The sequence below is a fragment of the Aotus nancymaae genome, unplaced genomic scaffold (assembly GCF_030222135.1).
Source record: "Aotus nancymaae isolate 86718 unplaced genomic scaffold, 86718_ANA_hifiasm-v0.15.2.pri h1tg000051l, whole genome shotgun sequence".
NCBI lineage: Eukaryota > Metazoa > Chordata > Mammalia > Primates > Aotidae > Aotus > Aotus nancymaae.
This window is the reverse complement of record NW_026988465.1, coordinates 4,704,514-4,719,178: the sequence shown is the minus strand read 5'-3', so window position 1 is coordinate 4,719,178 and position 14,665 is coordinate 4,704,514. Positions and strand designations below refer to the sequence as shown.

General features: G+C 43.8%; 1 protein-coding gene and 1 pseudogene across 1 annotated transcript in view; both read left to right on the top strand.

Moving 5' to 3' along the window:
* The window catches only part of CAGE1 (cancer antigen 1), a 54,983-nt gene extending 48,154 nt beyond the window's left edge, over positions 1 to 6,829 (top strand). The window contains exons 13-14 of the mRNA XM_012440343.2: positions 4,084 to 4,123; positions 6,667 to 6,829. Coding sequence (XP_012295766.2) covers positions 4,084 to 4,123; positions 6,667 to 6,708 — 82 coding nt within the window. The 3' untranslated portion in view covers positions 6,709 to 6,829. The remainder of the gene's footprint in view (positions 1 to 4,083; positions 4,124 to 6,666) is intronic.
* On the top strand, positions 1,365 to 2,006 carry LOC105708737 (ATP synthase F(0) complex subunit C3, mitochondrial-like; annotated as a pseudogene).
* Positions 6,830 to 14,665: the final 7,836 nt, after the last annotated feature.

Here is a 14,665-nt window from a genome sequence, read left to right as displayed (position 1 = left end):
TGGGAGGCTGAGGCAGGTGGATCACTTGAGGTCAAGAGTTCGAGACCAGCCTGACCAACATGGTGAAGCCCCATCTCTACTAAAAAAAACAAAACTTAGCCGGACATGGTGGTGGGCACCTGTAATCCCATCTACTTGGGAGGCTGAGGCAGGAGAATTGCTTGATCCCAGGAGACAGAGGTTGCAGTGAGCTGAGATTGTGCCACTGCACTCCAGCCTGGGCAACAGAGCAAAAACTCCATCTCAAAAAAAGGAAAAAAAAAAAAAAGAACATAGCAGTATGCTAAAATCATATTCTTTCTAGCCCAGTTCATTAGGTGCTAATAAAACTGTTACCAGTTCCCAAAGTGAGAGTGAGTTTTTCCCATGTGCAGAGTTTCTGAACTAAATTACTTCAGAGAACCCATTCCATGACTCCTATCTCTTGGCCAGATCCAAGATATTAAAGTATGGAGAGTATGGAAGATTGGAGAAGGATTTCTCCGAATCTGTCATGTCAAGAGTTCCTGTTTCCCAAGTAATTCTACCTCTCTTACCTAAAGCCTTATGAGGGGTTTCCAGGGAATCACCTAGAGAGCTTTGAAGTGTGTTCCCTAAAAGTTGGGAAACACAGAGGACTGGTAACTCATTCATGCCTGAGAAAACGAAGGCAAGCTTTGGCAGCTCAGCAGAGGGGCTGTGTTGGGTAGCTTTTCTCTTTGAGCTTGTGGAGACAGAGGATGGGTATGATAACCTCTTAAGAACCATGTAGTTGAGAGATGGGTTATCTTGGGCTCTGCTGAAGGAGGCCTTGAAGCAGGAAGAAACTAGAAGAGAATGCCAGATTCTTCAGAGCTGATGAAGGAGTATCAAGTGATCCCCTAGAGGAGAAATGCATCAGCCTAGGTCCAGGGAACTGCAGAACAGAGGTCCCTAGCAATGGCAAGCTCCAAAGAGAAAGAATCAGCATTAGCCATTTGCCAAGCCAAGACTCTGAAGCCACCCAGCCAAGTATGAGCTGTCCTGTGGCCCATCACCCTTCTCCTACAAATGGAGAGGGAAATGAGCATAAAGAGGAAACTGGCCTCCAAAGACAGTGGTGTCCATTAGCTACAGACCTGACCTATAGAGGGGGAGGAGAAGCCCTGCTTTTGAATGAAGATTAAAGGATTGATTAACACTAAGACAGGACAGTATACCTACTAAATTGAGACTGTTTATGCCCCACAGTGAAGACTGACTGTCACCTTAGAATGAGCAAAAAAAGCATTGAGCCTGCTGTGTATTCATCCAAGGAAGGGCAAAGGAAAAGCTTCTTTGAGTGCAAAAAGCTTAAAGTAGAAATGGAAGACCAAAATTAAAGTTGCGTTTTGTTGTCATGAGTCATGTTTGTTCAACCTACCATTTGCAAATACAACTATGTTTTGAAAATCGGAGGCCCATTCCTTCCACCTCTGCTGCCACTGCTGCCACCACTGCTGCCACTGCCACCTCCCAGGAAGAGAGGAAGCGGGAGAGGAGCCCAAGTCGCCTGTCACCCAAGTCCTCCAGCTCCAGCACCCCAAAGATTTAAGATGTTTGCCTACCCCAAGCTCGCCTGCACCCCTGCTCTGAAGTTCTATCTTAAACTCCATAGAGTTGCATACAGACCAGTTTTTGCATCAGTGTTATCTCCACCAGAGGCAAGGACTGGAGATGGCCCTGCGGTATTTAATGAGGCCCAGAATGGTGTGTCTCAACTAATCCAAAGGGAGTTTCAAACCAGTGCAATCAGCAGAGACATTGAGACTGGTGCCAAATGTATCAGTGCAGGTGCTGCAACAGTAGGAGTGGCTGGTTCTGGTGCTGATATTGGAACAGTCTTTGGCAGCCTTACCATTGGTTGTGCCAGAAACCAGCCTTACCATTGGTTCTACCCTTCACTGAGGTAGCAGTTGTTCTCATATGCTATCCTGGGATTTGCCTTGTCTGAACTTACGGGTCTCTTTTGGTTGATGGTTGCTTTCTTGATTTTCTTTGCCATGTAATAAATTACAGCTTGACATGTGGGCATCCATATTAATTATGGATGTAATTTGGTGTATCTTACTGTGATCCCAAAAACTTTAGTGTTGGTGTCATGGAAATGTACGTTATTTCTGAGTCATTTCATTAAAGATGAAAACAAGAAAGAAAGAAAGAGAGGAGAGAAAAAAGAAAGAAGGGAGGGAGGGAGGGAGGAAGGAAGGAAGGAAATAAAAAAAAAACTTTGGTAGATTTAAACTAGCATTTGCAAGTGACAGGTCAACTATGACTTTTTCTCCAAAATGAAAGAATGTGATCTGATCCTTGGCATACCACAGATGCTCAGTAAATGCTAATTTACACTGAAGATGGATCTTCTCTGAGTTGTTGAGAGAAACTATGGAATTTTTTTCCTAGACTTATTTTAAAATAAAAACATTTAAATGTGAACTTAATGTGTTTCACCAGTTCAGACCTCAGTTTACTTATACTTGGCCTATTTTCTTTTTTTTTTTGAGACAGAGCTCACTCTGTCGCCAGGTGCCAGGCTGGAGTGCAGTGAACAATCTCAGCTCACTGCAACCTCTGCCTTCCGGGTTCAAGCAATTCTCCTGCCTCAGCCTCCCGAATAGCTGGGACTACAGGCGCACGCCACCACACCCAGCTAATTTTTGTATTTTTAGTAGAGATGGGTTTCACCATGTTCGCCAGGATGGTCTCGATCTCTTGACCTCGTGATCCGCCCACCTCAGCCTCCCAAAGTGCTGGGATTACAGGCTTGAGCCACCGCCCTCGGCCTACTTGGCCTATTTTCACAATGAATTTTAGGCCCATTTATATCGATTTAGACTGGCCTAGAAGCCAGGGGATGAGATGGGCAGAAGAGCTCTCAAAGCCCTTTTCAGCCAAGAAGGACATTTGTTAGAAAACTCCAGACTTACATCAGATTTCAGCCATCACCATCTGTGAAGCCTCTGATGATTGGTCCCGTTGATCTCAGTATATTTGGCATGCAAAAAACTTCAGCTTACCTCTGCAGGCTCTCAAAATTATGGCATTGCTTTTGCCAGTTGTCTTCAGTAGTGAAAGTAATGGGAAATAGGGATATAAAAGCGAGTAACTTCATAGCCTCAGATGTCTTATTTTTGCCTCTAGTTCTTCATGACTTTCAAGGAAATTCATTAAGTTTTCAAGTGATAGAATTGTATCCTAAGTAAATCTATGAGAATGTTAAATGTAGTGAGAGTGTGGCTCATCATTATTTAATTTAATTAATTAATTAATTTATTTATTTATTTATTTGAAATGAAGTCTCGCTCTGTTGCCCAGGCTGCAGTGCAGTGGTGCGATCTTAATTAACTGTAGCCTCTGCCTCCTGGATTCAAGCAATTCTCTTGCCTCAGCCTCCTGAGTAGCTGGGATTATGGGTGCCACCATGCCTGGGTAATCTTTGTATTTTTGGTAGAGACAGGGTTTCACCATGTTGGTAGGGCTGGTCTTGAACTCCTGACCTCAAGTGATCCACGCACCTTGACCTCCCAAAGTGCTAGGATTGCAAGTGTGCGCGCCACTGCCCTCCACCTCATTTTTTTTTTTTTTTGAGACGGAGTTTCACTCTTGTTACCCAGGCTGGAGTGCCATGGTGCAATCTCGGCTCACTGCAACCTCCGCCTCCTGGGTTCAGGCAATTCTCCTGCCTCAGCCTCCTGAGTAGCTGGGATTACAGGCACGCGCCACCATGCCCAGCTAATTTTTTGTATTTTTTAGTAGAGACGGGGTTTCACCATGTTGACCAGGATGGTCTCGATCTCTTGACCTTGTGATCCACCCGCCTCGGCCTCCCAAAGTGCTGGGATTACAGGCGTGAGCCACCGCGCCCGGCCCATTATTTTTATTTAAATACAATGAGAATGAGCCACATGTTACATACCAAAAAGCTTGATCTTAATCTCTGAGGGTCTCATGATTCTGTCTTAAACAATCATTTCTCCTTGAAAGTGAGGGGAAAATGTGCTAAATAATGGCATACTTGCTCACCATGTTCACTATTTCAGTCTCCCATTCCTCCTTTTTACATTATTGTCTTTCTATTTCTTACAGATCAAAAAGCCTAGAAAATCATCCAAACTGCATGACTATGGTAGGTCACCTTGGTGATCATGATAAAGAATCTTATATTTCCATGTAATTTGACAATAACACAAGATTAAATATGAGTTCCTGAAGTCACATTTCCATACTGTGCAACCAACCTAGCCTTCCCTGCGTCCTCAAATGAGGGCTGGTGCTGTAATTGGAAGCCCGTCCCTCTAACCTTGTAGGGCCCCCTTCACTCCATGCCACTGCTACTGCTTCATTTTAAGCCCCTGTTATTTCTTGTCTGACCTTTTGCACTTACCTCCTAATGGGTGTTTCTGCTTCCAGTTTTGGTCTCCCTCATGCCATCCTCCAGACAGTAGACAGAGTGATCTTTCAAAAGCAAAATATTGTCATGCCCCTGTCTTGCATAAAGCCCTTCAGTGGTTTGCAATCACATTCTGGGTCAAATCTGAGCTCTTTAGCATGGCATGTAAAGTCCCCTCTGATCTGGCTCTGGCCCTCCTATCCAGTCTTACCATTCACCACTTTCTCCTTCTCATCATGCATATCAGCCATGTCTAACCTATTGCAGCTTTCTAAACAGGTGATTTTTTTTCTTTTATTTTTAATTGGCATATTAATTGTACATATTTATAGGATACAGGCTGGGCGTGGTGGCTCATGCCTATAATCCCAGCACTTTGGGAGCTGAGGCAGGTGGATCACTTGAGTTCAGGAGTTCAAAACCAGCCTGGCCAACATGGTGAAACCCTGTCTCTATTAAAAATACAGAAAATTAGTGGAGTGTGGTGGTGTACGTCTGTAATCCCAGTAACCTGGGCAGCTGGGGCAGAAGAATAGCTTGAACCCAGGAGGCGGAAGTTGCAGTGAGTCAAGATCTCACCACCACACTTCAGCCTGGGCAACAGAGAGAGACTCTGTCTCAAAATAATAATAATAATAAGCACATATATATATATATGATACAGAGTAGTATTTCCATGCATGTATACAATATGTGATGATCAAATCAGAATGATTAGGCAATCTATCACTCAGACATTTATCAGTTGCGTTGGGAGGATTCAAATTCCTCTCCTCTAGCTATTTGAAAATATCCAATAAATTATTGTTAACTATGGTCACCCTGCAGTGCTATAGAACACTGGGACTTAACTCCTCCTATCTAGCTGTAGTTTTGTATCCATTCACCAACTTCTTCCTGTCCTCCCCTCCCTACCCTTCTCAGCCAGTAATAACCACTGTTCTACTCCCTACCTCTTTATGCATGGTGCGTTATTTCTGTGCCTTCCTGCTATTGCCTATGCAGCTTCTCCTACTTGGTATGTTCTTCCCCGACTCCTTTTCTCTCACTTACTCAGTTCCCACCTCACAAACGCCTGTCAGCTCAAGCTCTGCCTCCTCTCTGAAGCCTTTCCTGCCCTATCTCCCAGATGGAACTGACTTGCTTCCTCCCATGTGCCCACACTGTACCCTTTGACAGAACAGCACCTTTGATACAGCATTACAGTTCTCTGTTTACATGTCCTTTCACTTGACTAGAACTCTTTGACTTCAGAAATTGTCTCATATTCATTTTGATATCCTCAAGTGCCTATCTCATAAAAGGTACTGAATAAGAATGAATGTTAGACTTGGGACCAGGACCAATGCTACACTTGCTGGAGTGATCCCAAACAGCAGACACAGCTGCTGCCCCCCTGTCCCATTTTAGGCCATGGGTATGTTCATAAATGCCGTGGCCTATTTGTAACATAGCTTTGTGGACGAGGAGACACTCAGTAGGACATGCCTCCATATGCTGCCATTGAGACCTAGCTTTTCTCAAAGTCAAATTAAGAAGATGCCTTAATACTATCAATTCTTAACTATGCCATGCTGGTAAATCACTTTTGGATTATTCAGATTCTTGCTTCATTTACTTTTTCTACATTCTGTCAATTGCCAACCAAACTAACGAAGATGAAACTCAATCTATCTTGCTCCTCATGATGTTCCTTAGCGGGAAAAAGGTTGAAACGAACAAAAATATAGTGTTGGAGGCCAGGCATGGTGCTCATGCCTGTAATCCCAGCACTTTGGGAGGCTGAGGCAGGCAGATCACTTAAGGTCAGGAGTTGGAGACCAGCCTGAGCAACATGGCAAAACCCCATCTCTATCAAAAATTCAATCCCAGCACTTTGGGAGGCGGAGGTGGGTGGATCACTTGAGGTCAGGAGTTTGAGACCAGCCTGGCCATCATGGTGAAACCTTGTTTCTCTACCAAAAATATAAAAATTAGCCAGGCATGGTGGCGAGCACCTGTAATCCCATCTACTTGGGAGGCAGAGGCAGGAGAATCACTTGAACCTGGGAGACAGAGTACTCCACTGTACTCCAATCTGGGTAACAGAGTGAGACTCCATCTCAAAAGAAACAAGCAAACAAAATATAGTGTTGGTATTATCTGTGAAATCCATCTATTTGTATGCTTACTTTGTACCCCTTTTCCATATGTAATCAAAAATTGGCTGTTTAGGAGTTCTGTCACTGAATGTTAGTCTTTCCCCAAAACTTATGAAACATTTTTCCTTTCCTATTTAGATGCCAGATATTTTTAAAGAAAATAGAAATGATTTAGATTAAACAAGCCTGAAGATTCTTCAGTAACCATTTTTGTCAACCTCTCCAGGAAGAGTTGTTACTATGTATGCTAGCCAAATCAATTCATGCAGACAATATATTAAAATCTGTATAAATGGTGAAGTCTTACATTCCAAAAGTGTGATTAATTTTCTTCTAATTTCTTCCTATGAATAATCAAATATATTCTATTTAACATAAACAGAAGAATACAGTGACTTTTTTTTCAAATATTCTCACAGAATACCACTCCCATATTATCAGGCCTTTAATGACACATAAAATAGTCATGGATTTCACTTCAACTTTTTATTTCCGCCGCAGGACATCCTTTTTCTGTCCAGGCAGGCAGACTCTTCATAATACCAATCAAATTTTAAAAGACACCAACTCTGAAATCCTTTGGAATTAACACCCAGGTAAAAGAGCCTAGGCAATATAGGAAGACCTCATTTCTACTAAAACTCAAAAACATTAGCCAGGCATGCTGGCAAGCACTTGTCCCAGCTTACTGGGTGGCAGGGGAGGGAAGTGTGTCGGGGGGTAGGGGGACATGAATAGGGAGTTGCTAAGGCAGGAGGATGGCCTGAGCCCAGGAGGAAGCCGGAGTTAGCCATGATCACACCACTACACGCTAGCCTAGGCAACAGAGTGAAACCCCGTCTCAAAACAAACAAACAGAAAAACCTGGATGAAAGGAAAGACTGGTCTCTTAAGACCTAACCCTTATCATTTCCACTTTAACATAGTTTTGAGGATTTAGTTCTGAATTTAAACAAAGGAGCCAGAGATAGCTGATTTTGTGAGATGCACCAGAAAAATAAACGTATATAACATACATATTATCCTTTTGATGAATCCCAGAACTAGACTGGAGGTATAGCTATTGATCAAAATATTCCTTAAGGCTAGGCACAGTGGCTCACGCTTGTAATCCCACCACCTTGGGAGGCCAAGGTGGGCAGATCACTTGAGGTCAGGAGTTCGAGACCAGCCTGGCCAACATCTTGAAATCCTGTCTCTACTAAAAAAAAAAAATACAAAAATTAGCTGGGTGAGGTGGTGTGCGCCTGTAGTTCCAGCTACTCAGGAGGCTGAGGCAGGAGAATTGCTTGAAACTGGGAGGCAGAGGTTGCAGTGAGCCAAGATTGCGCCATTGCACTCCAGCCTGGGTAACAAAAGCGAAACTCTGTCAAAAAAAAAAAAAAGGGAAAGTGAAGCACTGAAAGCTTTGGAAGTTATTCATATTTTAAAAAGAGATAGTATTATTAGTTTCATGGGACCTTCTGGGGAAAATTAAAATATGATAGGAGAAGGATGGCTAATGCAGCCTTGGACATCTGCACACAAATGTGATCAAACAGGTAGAAAGGAAGCACCAACACGTTGTCTACGAGCAGGAGTCTGTACATGAGTGTTGTATGCAATGTGTGTATTATGAAACACCTGTGGGGTTTTACCTAGAGGTTATCTCAGAATGAATGTGCCTGCCTTGGTGTGTGGCTCAAGGATGCAGAGTTTAAGCCAGCCTTTCTTTCAATAAACATTTAATGACTTGCAATAAGCACTGTGACAGGCTCTGTGTCAGATGCCAAGAATACAAAGAAAAATGAAGGGACAATCCCAAGGAGGTGATAAATAAGTAGAGTATTCTAGAACAGAGTAAGATGTAGCAGTGAGAGGAAATGGCCCTGGACTATGTGAGAAAACCTCGGGGAAGGGTTTACAGAAATGATGGCACCTGAGCCAGATCTTCACAGCTGACAAGTTATCCCAAGACACAACAGGAAAGCAAGAGCACACTCAGAGCATGGAAGCCTGAGATGCCAGTTACGTTCCCTGAAGTACAGTTAGTGTCCAACACTCAAGCTCTTCAGAGGGTCAGAGAGGAAGATGATCATGAGAAGTCTGTGCTGTGCTAAGAAATTTGAACTTGGCCGGGCACAGCGGTCACACCTGTAATTCCAACACTTTGGGAAGCCGAGGCAGGAGGATCACTTGAACCCAGAAGTTTGAGATCAGCCTGGGCGATACAGTGAGACCCTCGTCTCTACAAAAAATTTTTTAAAATTAGCTGGGCATGTTGGTGCATGCTTGTAGTCCCAGCTACTCAGGAGGCTAAGGCAGGAGGATCACTTGAGACCAGGAAGTCAGGGCTGAGAAGGCTGCAGTGGGTGGGAATTGCACTATGTACTGCAGCCTGGGCAACAGAGTGAGACCTTGTCTTTTTGTTTGTTTGTTTCGTTTTTCTTGTTAGACCTTGTCTTAAAAAAAAAAGTAAGAGAGAAATTAATTAATTTGAACTTTATTCTGACAAGAGGCTCTGAAAGATTTTAAGTAGAGTAGTGAGGTAGTTGGGGTGTGCATTTTTGAAAGATTGCCCTAATAGTGATAGAAAGGGTAGGTTGGTGGTGGATGAAGCTAGAATCAGGAGTACCAGTGCCATAGGCAAGAAAAACAGACTAGTAACTAAAATAGTGGCAGTTAAATAAAGAGGAAGATGTGGATGCTGAGTGATTTCAAAGGTAAAATGGCAAGGATGGAGTTATTAGTTAGCTGTGTGAGTGGAGAGAGAAGGGTCTGAGAAGCCTAGCAGAGCTCTGGATGAATGATGTAGAGAAGACAAAGAGGGACAGCTGGTTTGTAGGGAGAGATACCCTGAGTTTGAGGTAGCTGCGAAGCATCTGAGTGGAGCTATTTAATAAGCAGTTACATATATGCTGAGAAGGCTCCAGTGATCAGGGAAGAGACTGAAGATCAAGGAGAGAGCAGGGATCATTGATGAAGCAAGGTGTCAGAGGAGAAAAGAGGGACTGGGCTCCACAGCGCAGCCTAGGGACGGCGACATCTATTCCTCTGAGGCTGAAAGATAGGAAATCAGGACAGGCATGTTCTGGGCAAACATGAGCAGTGGCGTGGTAAGTTGAGGGAGCCCATGGCTGAGAGTGTCATTCTGTTTTCGTAGTAGGGGGACGGAGGAGAGAAGTGAAAGTTGGAAATAGCCACAGCTTCTGCCTTCACAGAGTAAAGCTCTGGCTCTCACCACAGGAGATTGCATGGGGACGCAGTTTCCTCTCCCGTCTGTGGATTTAGCCACGTTCCTCTTTTTTTTCTGTGGTCTGTTTGGTCTCTTGTCCTCTTGACTCTGACCCATTGAATCTCCTTGAGGAATTGCTCCGTCAATCATTTTTATCTTCTCACACCTTACTTTATAACTCTTCTTTGAACCCTACCCTAGCCTTTTAAAAAACCCTTCCTGCAACCCTTTTCTTTTCTAAAGTGATCATGGTGCCTCTCTTTTCACTCCCATCATCCCTTCCAAAAGATTGTTATTTGCAGTTTACAAGGCACTTTCATATAGTATCCTAAGTAGGTCATCTGAACTCACAGTGTTTCTGATAACTACTTTCCTGTATCTCCAATCTTCATAACTCTGATTTTTAAAGGCTGTATATTTCAAGGGGGATATATGTCATAATTCACTCTATTTTATGGACAGGTTTTCAAATCCTTACTCCATAGCCACTGTTCATTGCCTTCCATGCTCTGGACCCAAATGGCTGTGCCTTTCCCCATATTGTTTCCTTTTTTGGGAATGCACTTTCCTTGCCCCCTAAATGTCCTCCTTTCTTCACCCCCACCATCCAGTTCTTCATATTTAAAACTTTTGGACCCTTTAAGGTCCAATTCAGATATCTCCCTCATCCTCATCTGAAATGCCTCTCTCCTCTGTTTTTGTCTTTTTTTTTTTTTTTTTTTTTTTGAGATGGAGTCTAGCTCTGTCACCAGGCTCGAGTGCAGTGGCACAATCTTGGCTCACTACAACCTCCACCTCCCGGGTTCAAGCGATTCTCCTGCCTCAGCCTCCTGAGTAGCTGGGACTACAGGCACCTGCCAACATATCCAGCTAACTTTTGCATTTTTAGTACAGATGGGGTTTCACCATGTTGGCCAGGATGGTCTCAATATCCTGACCTCATGATCCGCCCTCCTCGGCCTCCCATAGTGCTGGGATCACAGGCATGAGCCACCGCACCCGGCCTCTTGATTTCTTTAATTGCATACATTTAGCAGTGCTCTTGTTGGGTGCCCATCTATCTTACATCTAGGAAGGTTTTTATTGACTATTACCGTAGCTCTCTACAGGTTACTCCCCTTGCCCATTCCCCTGCCCCCTCCCGTATTCTGACCCTGCAGCTCATTGTGAGCAGTGTGCCCACATTGTTGCTGCCCATTAGGTGTTGCCATCTGGCCTCCATTCCCATCCTCACTCCCATTGCTACCAGTGCAGTTCCATAACAGCATCTCTTGCCCTGAGGCCAGACCCCCTCTGGAGCACAGCTGACCAATGGTTTTCTCAGCCCCTCTCACCAGTGCATTTCTCATTGCTTTGTAAATGGAGTGTCCTTTAAGCCCTCTTACAGAACATAAGCAGGTGAGTTTCCCAGCCTTATGTAGTACAGTTATCCCTCGGTATCCAAGGGGACTGGTTCCAAGACCCTCAATATATACCCAAATCTTCAAGTGCTCAAGTTCCTTAAAATAACATATTATTTGCACATAACCTACACATACCCTTCCATATGCTTTAAATCATTTCTGGATTACTTATAATACCTAACCGAGCATGAATGCTATGTAAATGGTTGTACTATATTTTTAATCTGTATTTTTTTATTGTTGTTATTTTTACTTATTTGTTTTCCAATATTTTTGATCTCCAGTCGGTTGAATCCAAAAATGCAGAACCCATAGACACAGAGAGTAGACAGTGTGCCCATTCTAGCAGGCCTATATTTAGGTGCCAAGCAAAGAAGAAGGAGGGGTTGCTGAGGTGGAATGAAAACCAGAAGCGTATGGTTGTCGTTGAGCCCAGAGAAACGAGTGCTCAAGAATGAGAGGAGGAATGGCTCATGAGGGCCATTAGACCTAGTACATTCCAGTGAAGTGTTAAAAATAATAGCACAGCTGTAACAGGCTGAGAATAAAATGGAGGGGTGAGATACTGATGCTTTACTGTGTCAAGGAGCAGAGAAATGAGACTGTTGCTGAAGGGGAACCGAGGCCAATGGAGAGTTTGGTTTTTTAAGACGAAGAATATTATAATATAGTTGTGTGTTGATGTTCGAACAATGAATTAGAGAAGTAGAAATGTATTGTGAGGGAGAAAAGAGGGGACTATTTTCAGAATTACATGTCCTTGAGCAGGAGATGGGGTCTAAGCCACAAGTGGTGGTTGGCCTTCAATAGGCCTGTAAATATCCTTTTATTGTAACTGAAAGGACTGGTGGCTCATACCTGTAATCTTAGCACTTTGGGAGGCCAAGGTGGGAGGGTTCGCTTGAGGCCAGGAGTTGGAGACCAGCCTGGACAACATAGTGAGACCCCATCTCTACAGAAAGAAAAAATAGCTGGGCATGGTGTATGCCTGTAGTCTTAACTACTTGGGAGGCTGAGGCAGGAAGATCACTTGAGCCCAGGAGTTCAAAGTTACAATGAGCTATGATTGTTTCACTGTACTCCAGCCTAGGAGACAGAGCCAGACCCTATCTCAAAAAAAAAAAAAAAAAAAGAAAAGGCAGCAGAGCCTGAGCATAAGGATGCAGGTAAGTGGGAGGTTGTGTGGTGAGTGATCAGGTAGTTATGACTTCATCTGTTCTTTTCTGTGAAGTATGTGCTGAGGAAGGACTAGAGGACTGCCTAAGTGAGGAGGTGGGCTGAAGAGCCAGCACTCCCTTTAAAGTCATCCTTATTTCTTGTTTCCTTTCCTGTAGTGTCCCTTTTCATAAGGATCATAAAGGAATTTTTTTCCTTGGAGGTATAGTACAAAAAAAGCTAGTTTTTTTTTTTTTTGCCCTTGCTACATGAAAGAATGCTTAAACTTCTGCTTACATATAATAAACATAACTTTGGGGGTTTTTTTGTTCAATGTTTTTTCATTTCTTATTAGGTTCACAATCAAATGGGTTCAAGTTTATGGAGGAAAGATGTGACTTGTAACAATATTATACCTTCATTGATTCAACACATACTTACTGAGTTCACACTGGGTGTCAAGCACCCATCTATAATATTAAGACACAAACTCCCTGGCTACAAGATGTTCACAGGTGACGGTGACAGACAGGAGACAGGCTGAACTATATTGTGAGGGAAGTAACCAGTGCTTATGAACAAGAGGAGAGTGGAGGGAGTGGAGAATGTGGGGGCAGGAGGGTTGGAATTTTAAAGCAGAAGTCACGGTAAGTGTCACTGAGAAGGCGACAGTTGAGCAAAGATTTAAATGACCTAAGGGGCCAGGTGCGGTGGCTCACGCCTGTAATCCCAGAACCTTGGGAGGCCGAGGCGGGTAGATCACTTGAGATCAGGAGTTCCAGACCAGCCTGACCAACATGGTGAAACCTTGTCTCTACTAAAAATACAAAAATTAGCCAGGCATGGGGCTGGCACCTGTGATCCCAGCTACTCGGGAGACTGAGGCAGGAGAACGCTTGAAGTGAGCTGAGATCACGCCACTGCACTCCCAGCCTGGGTGATAGAGCAGGACTCCATCTCGAAAATATAAAATAAAGGACATGAGAGACTTTCTTGGCCACGCAGTTACTTGGGAGAGTATAAAAGAACAAACACCAGTGCTTAACAAACCCATTTGTTTATGATGTGGAGGGAAATCTTAAGTGATCAAAGAGAAGGAATGCTCTGCTTTCACAAATTCTAAGGGAATGAAATGACAAATGTGGAGAATCAACTATGGATTTGTCTGAGCTCTATGAAGGAGAGTCACCAGGATGTGGAATATTTCCTGAAAAGAAATCCCTTTAAAGAGATTGCTGCAGGCCGGGCGCACTGGCTCACACCTGTAATCCCAGCACTTTGGGAGGCCGAGGCGGGCGGATCATGAGGTCAAGAGATCGAGACCATCCTGGCCAACATGGTGAAACCCCGTCTCTACTAAAAATACAAAAATTAGCCGGATGCGGTGGCACACGCCTGTGGTCCTAGCTACTCGGGAGGCTGAGGCGGAAGAATAGCTTGAACCCAGGAGGTGGAGGTTGCAGTGAGCTGAGATTGCGCCACTGCACTCCAGCCTGGCAACAGAGCAAGACTCCGTCTCAAAAAAAAAAAAGAGATTGGTGCAGACATGAGAGTGAGAGAACATGGGGAAAGATTTGGAAGGACTTAAATAAATTAGTAGATGGAATTCATAATTCCTTAGGACAGAGAGCTCTGGGTGGGTACCAAGGAAAAGCTGCTTATGATGGGGAGCATGTGGGTCACAGTGATGCAGAATTGGTGAGCGCACTGGTCAGGGCAAGCCCCTTCCCTGATCACAGCTATCGTTTTTTATACTAAGTGAACAGTCACACAGGTCTTCTGTTTTTGTTTACATGTTCTTCTTTTCCCTAAATTCATCCCATCAGTAATATCTAGAATAGGGACACTTTATTTTTCCTACTGCACTAATAGTAGCTGGTTGTGTAAAATTCAAGTCCCAAGTAAAATCCATTAGTAATCGTTTGATGACATCATCATTGGAGTGGACATCCCAGCTTAAGCCTAAACTAAATTATCCTTACACGTTCAGGCTATGTCTAAACATCTCCTGAGAACTGATGAGACAGACCTACTAGGAATCTCTTTACCATAAAGAATGAGACATCCTCCCCTTCAGAAATCAGTCCTCTGAATGGGGGAAAGCAAGCCGGTAAGACACCATGGTGCAGTGATGGAGAGCAGGTGTGATTTTGAGTACAGTATGAGGTCTATAACTTCACCACCTATTACAGTCCTCATCAGTTTGTTTCTGGTGTTAGGAGAGAGTAGCAAGTTAAATAGAAAGATGTATTTGTCAAAACACCCGTTAGAGCCCAACGAGCTCAGAGCGGGTCTCATTTGAAACTCATGAAACGGTGCCTCAAAGTACGGGAGGGAGATTCTTCCAAGTCAGTGTTGAACTCAG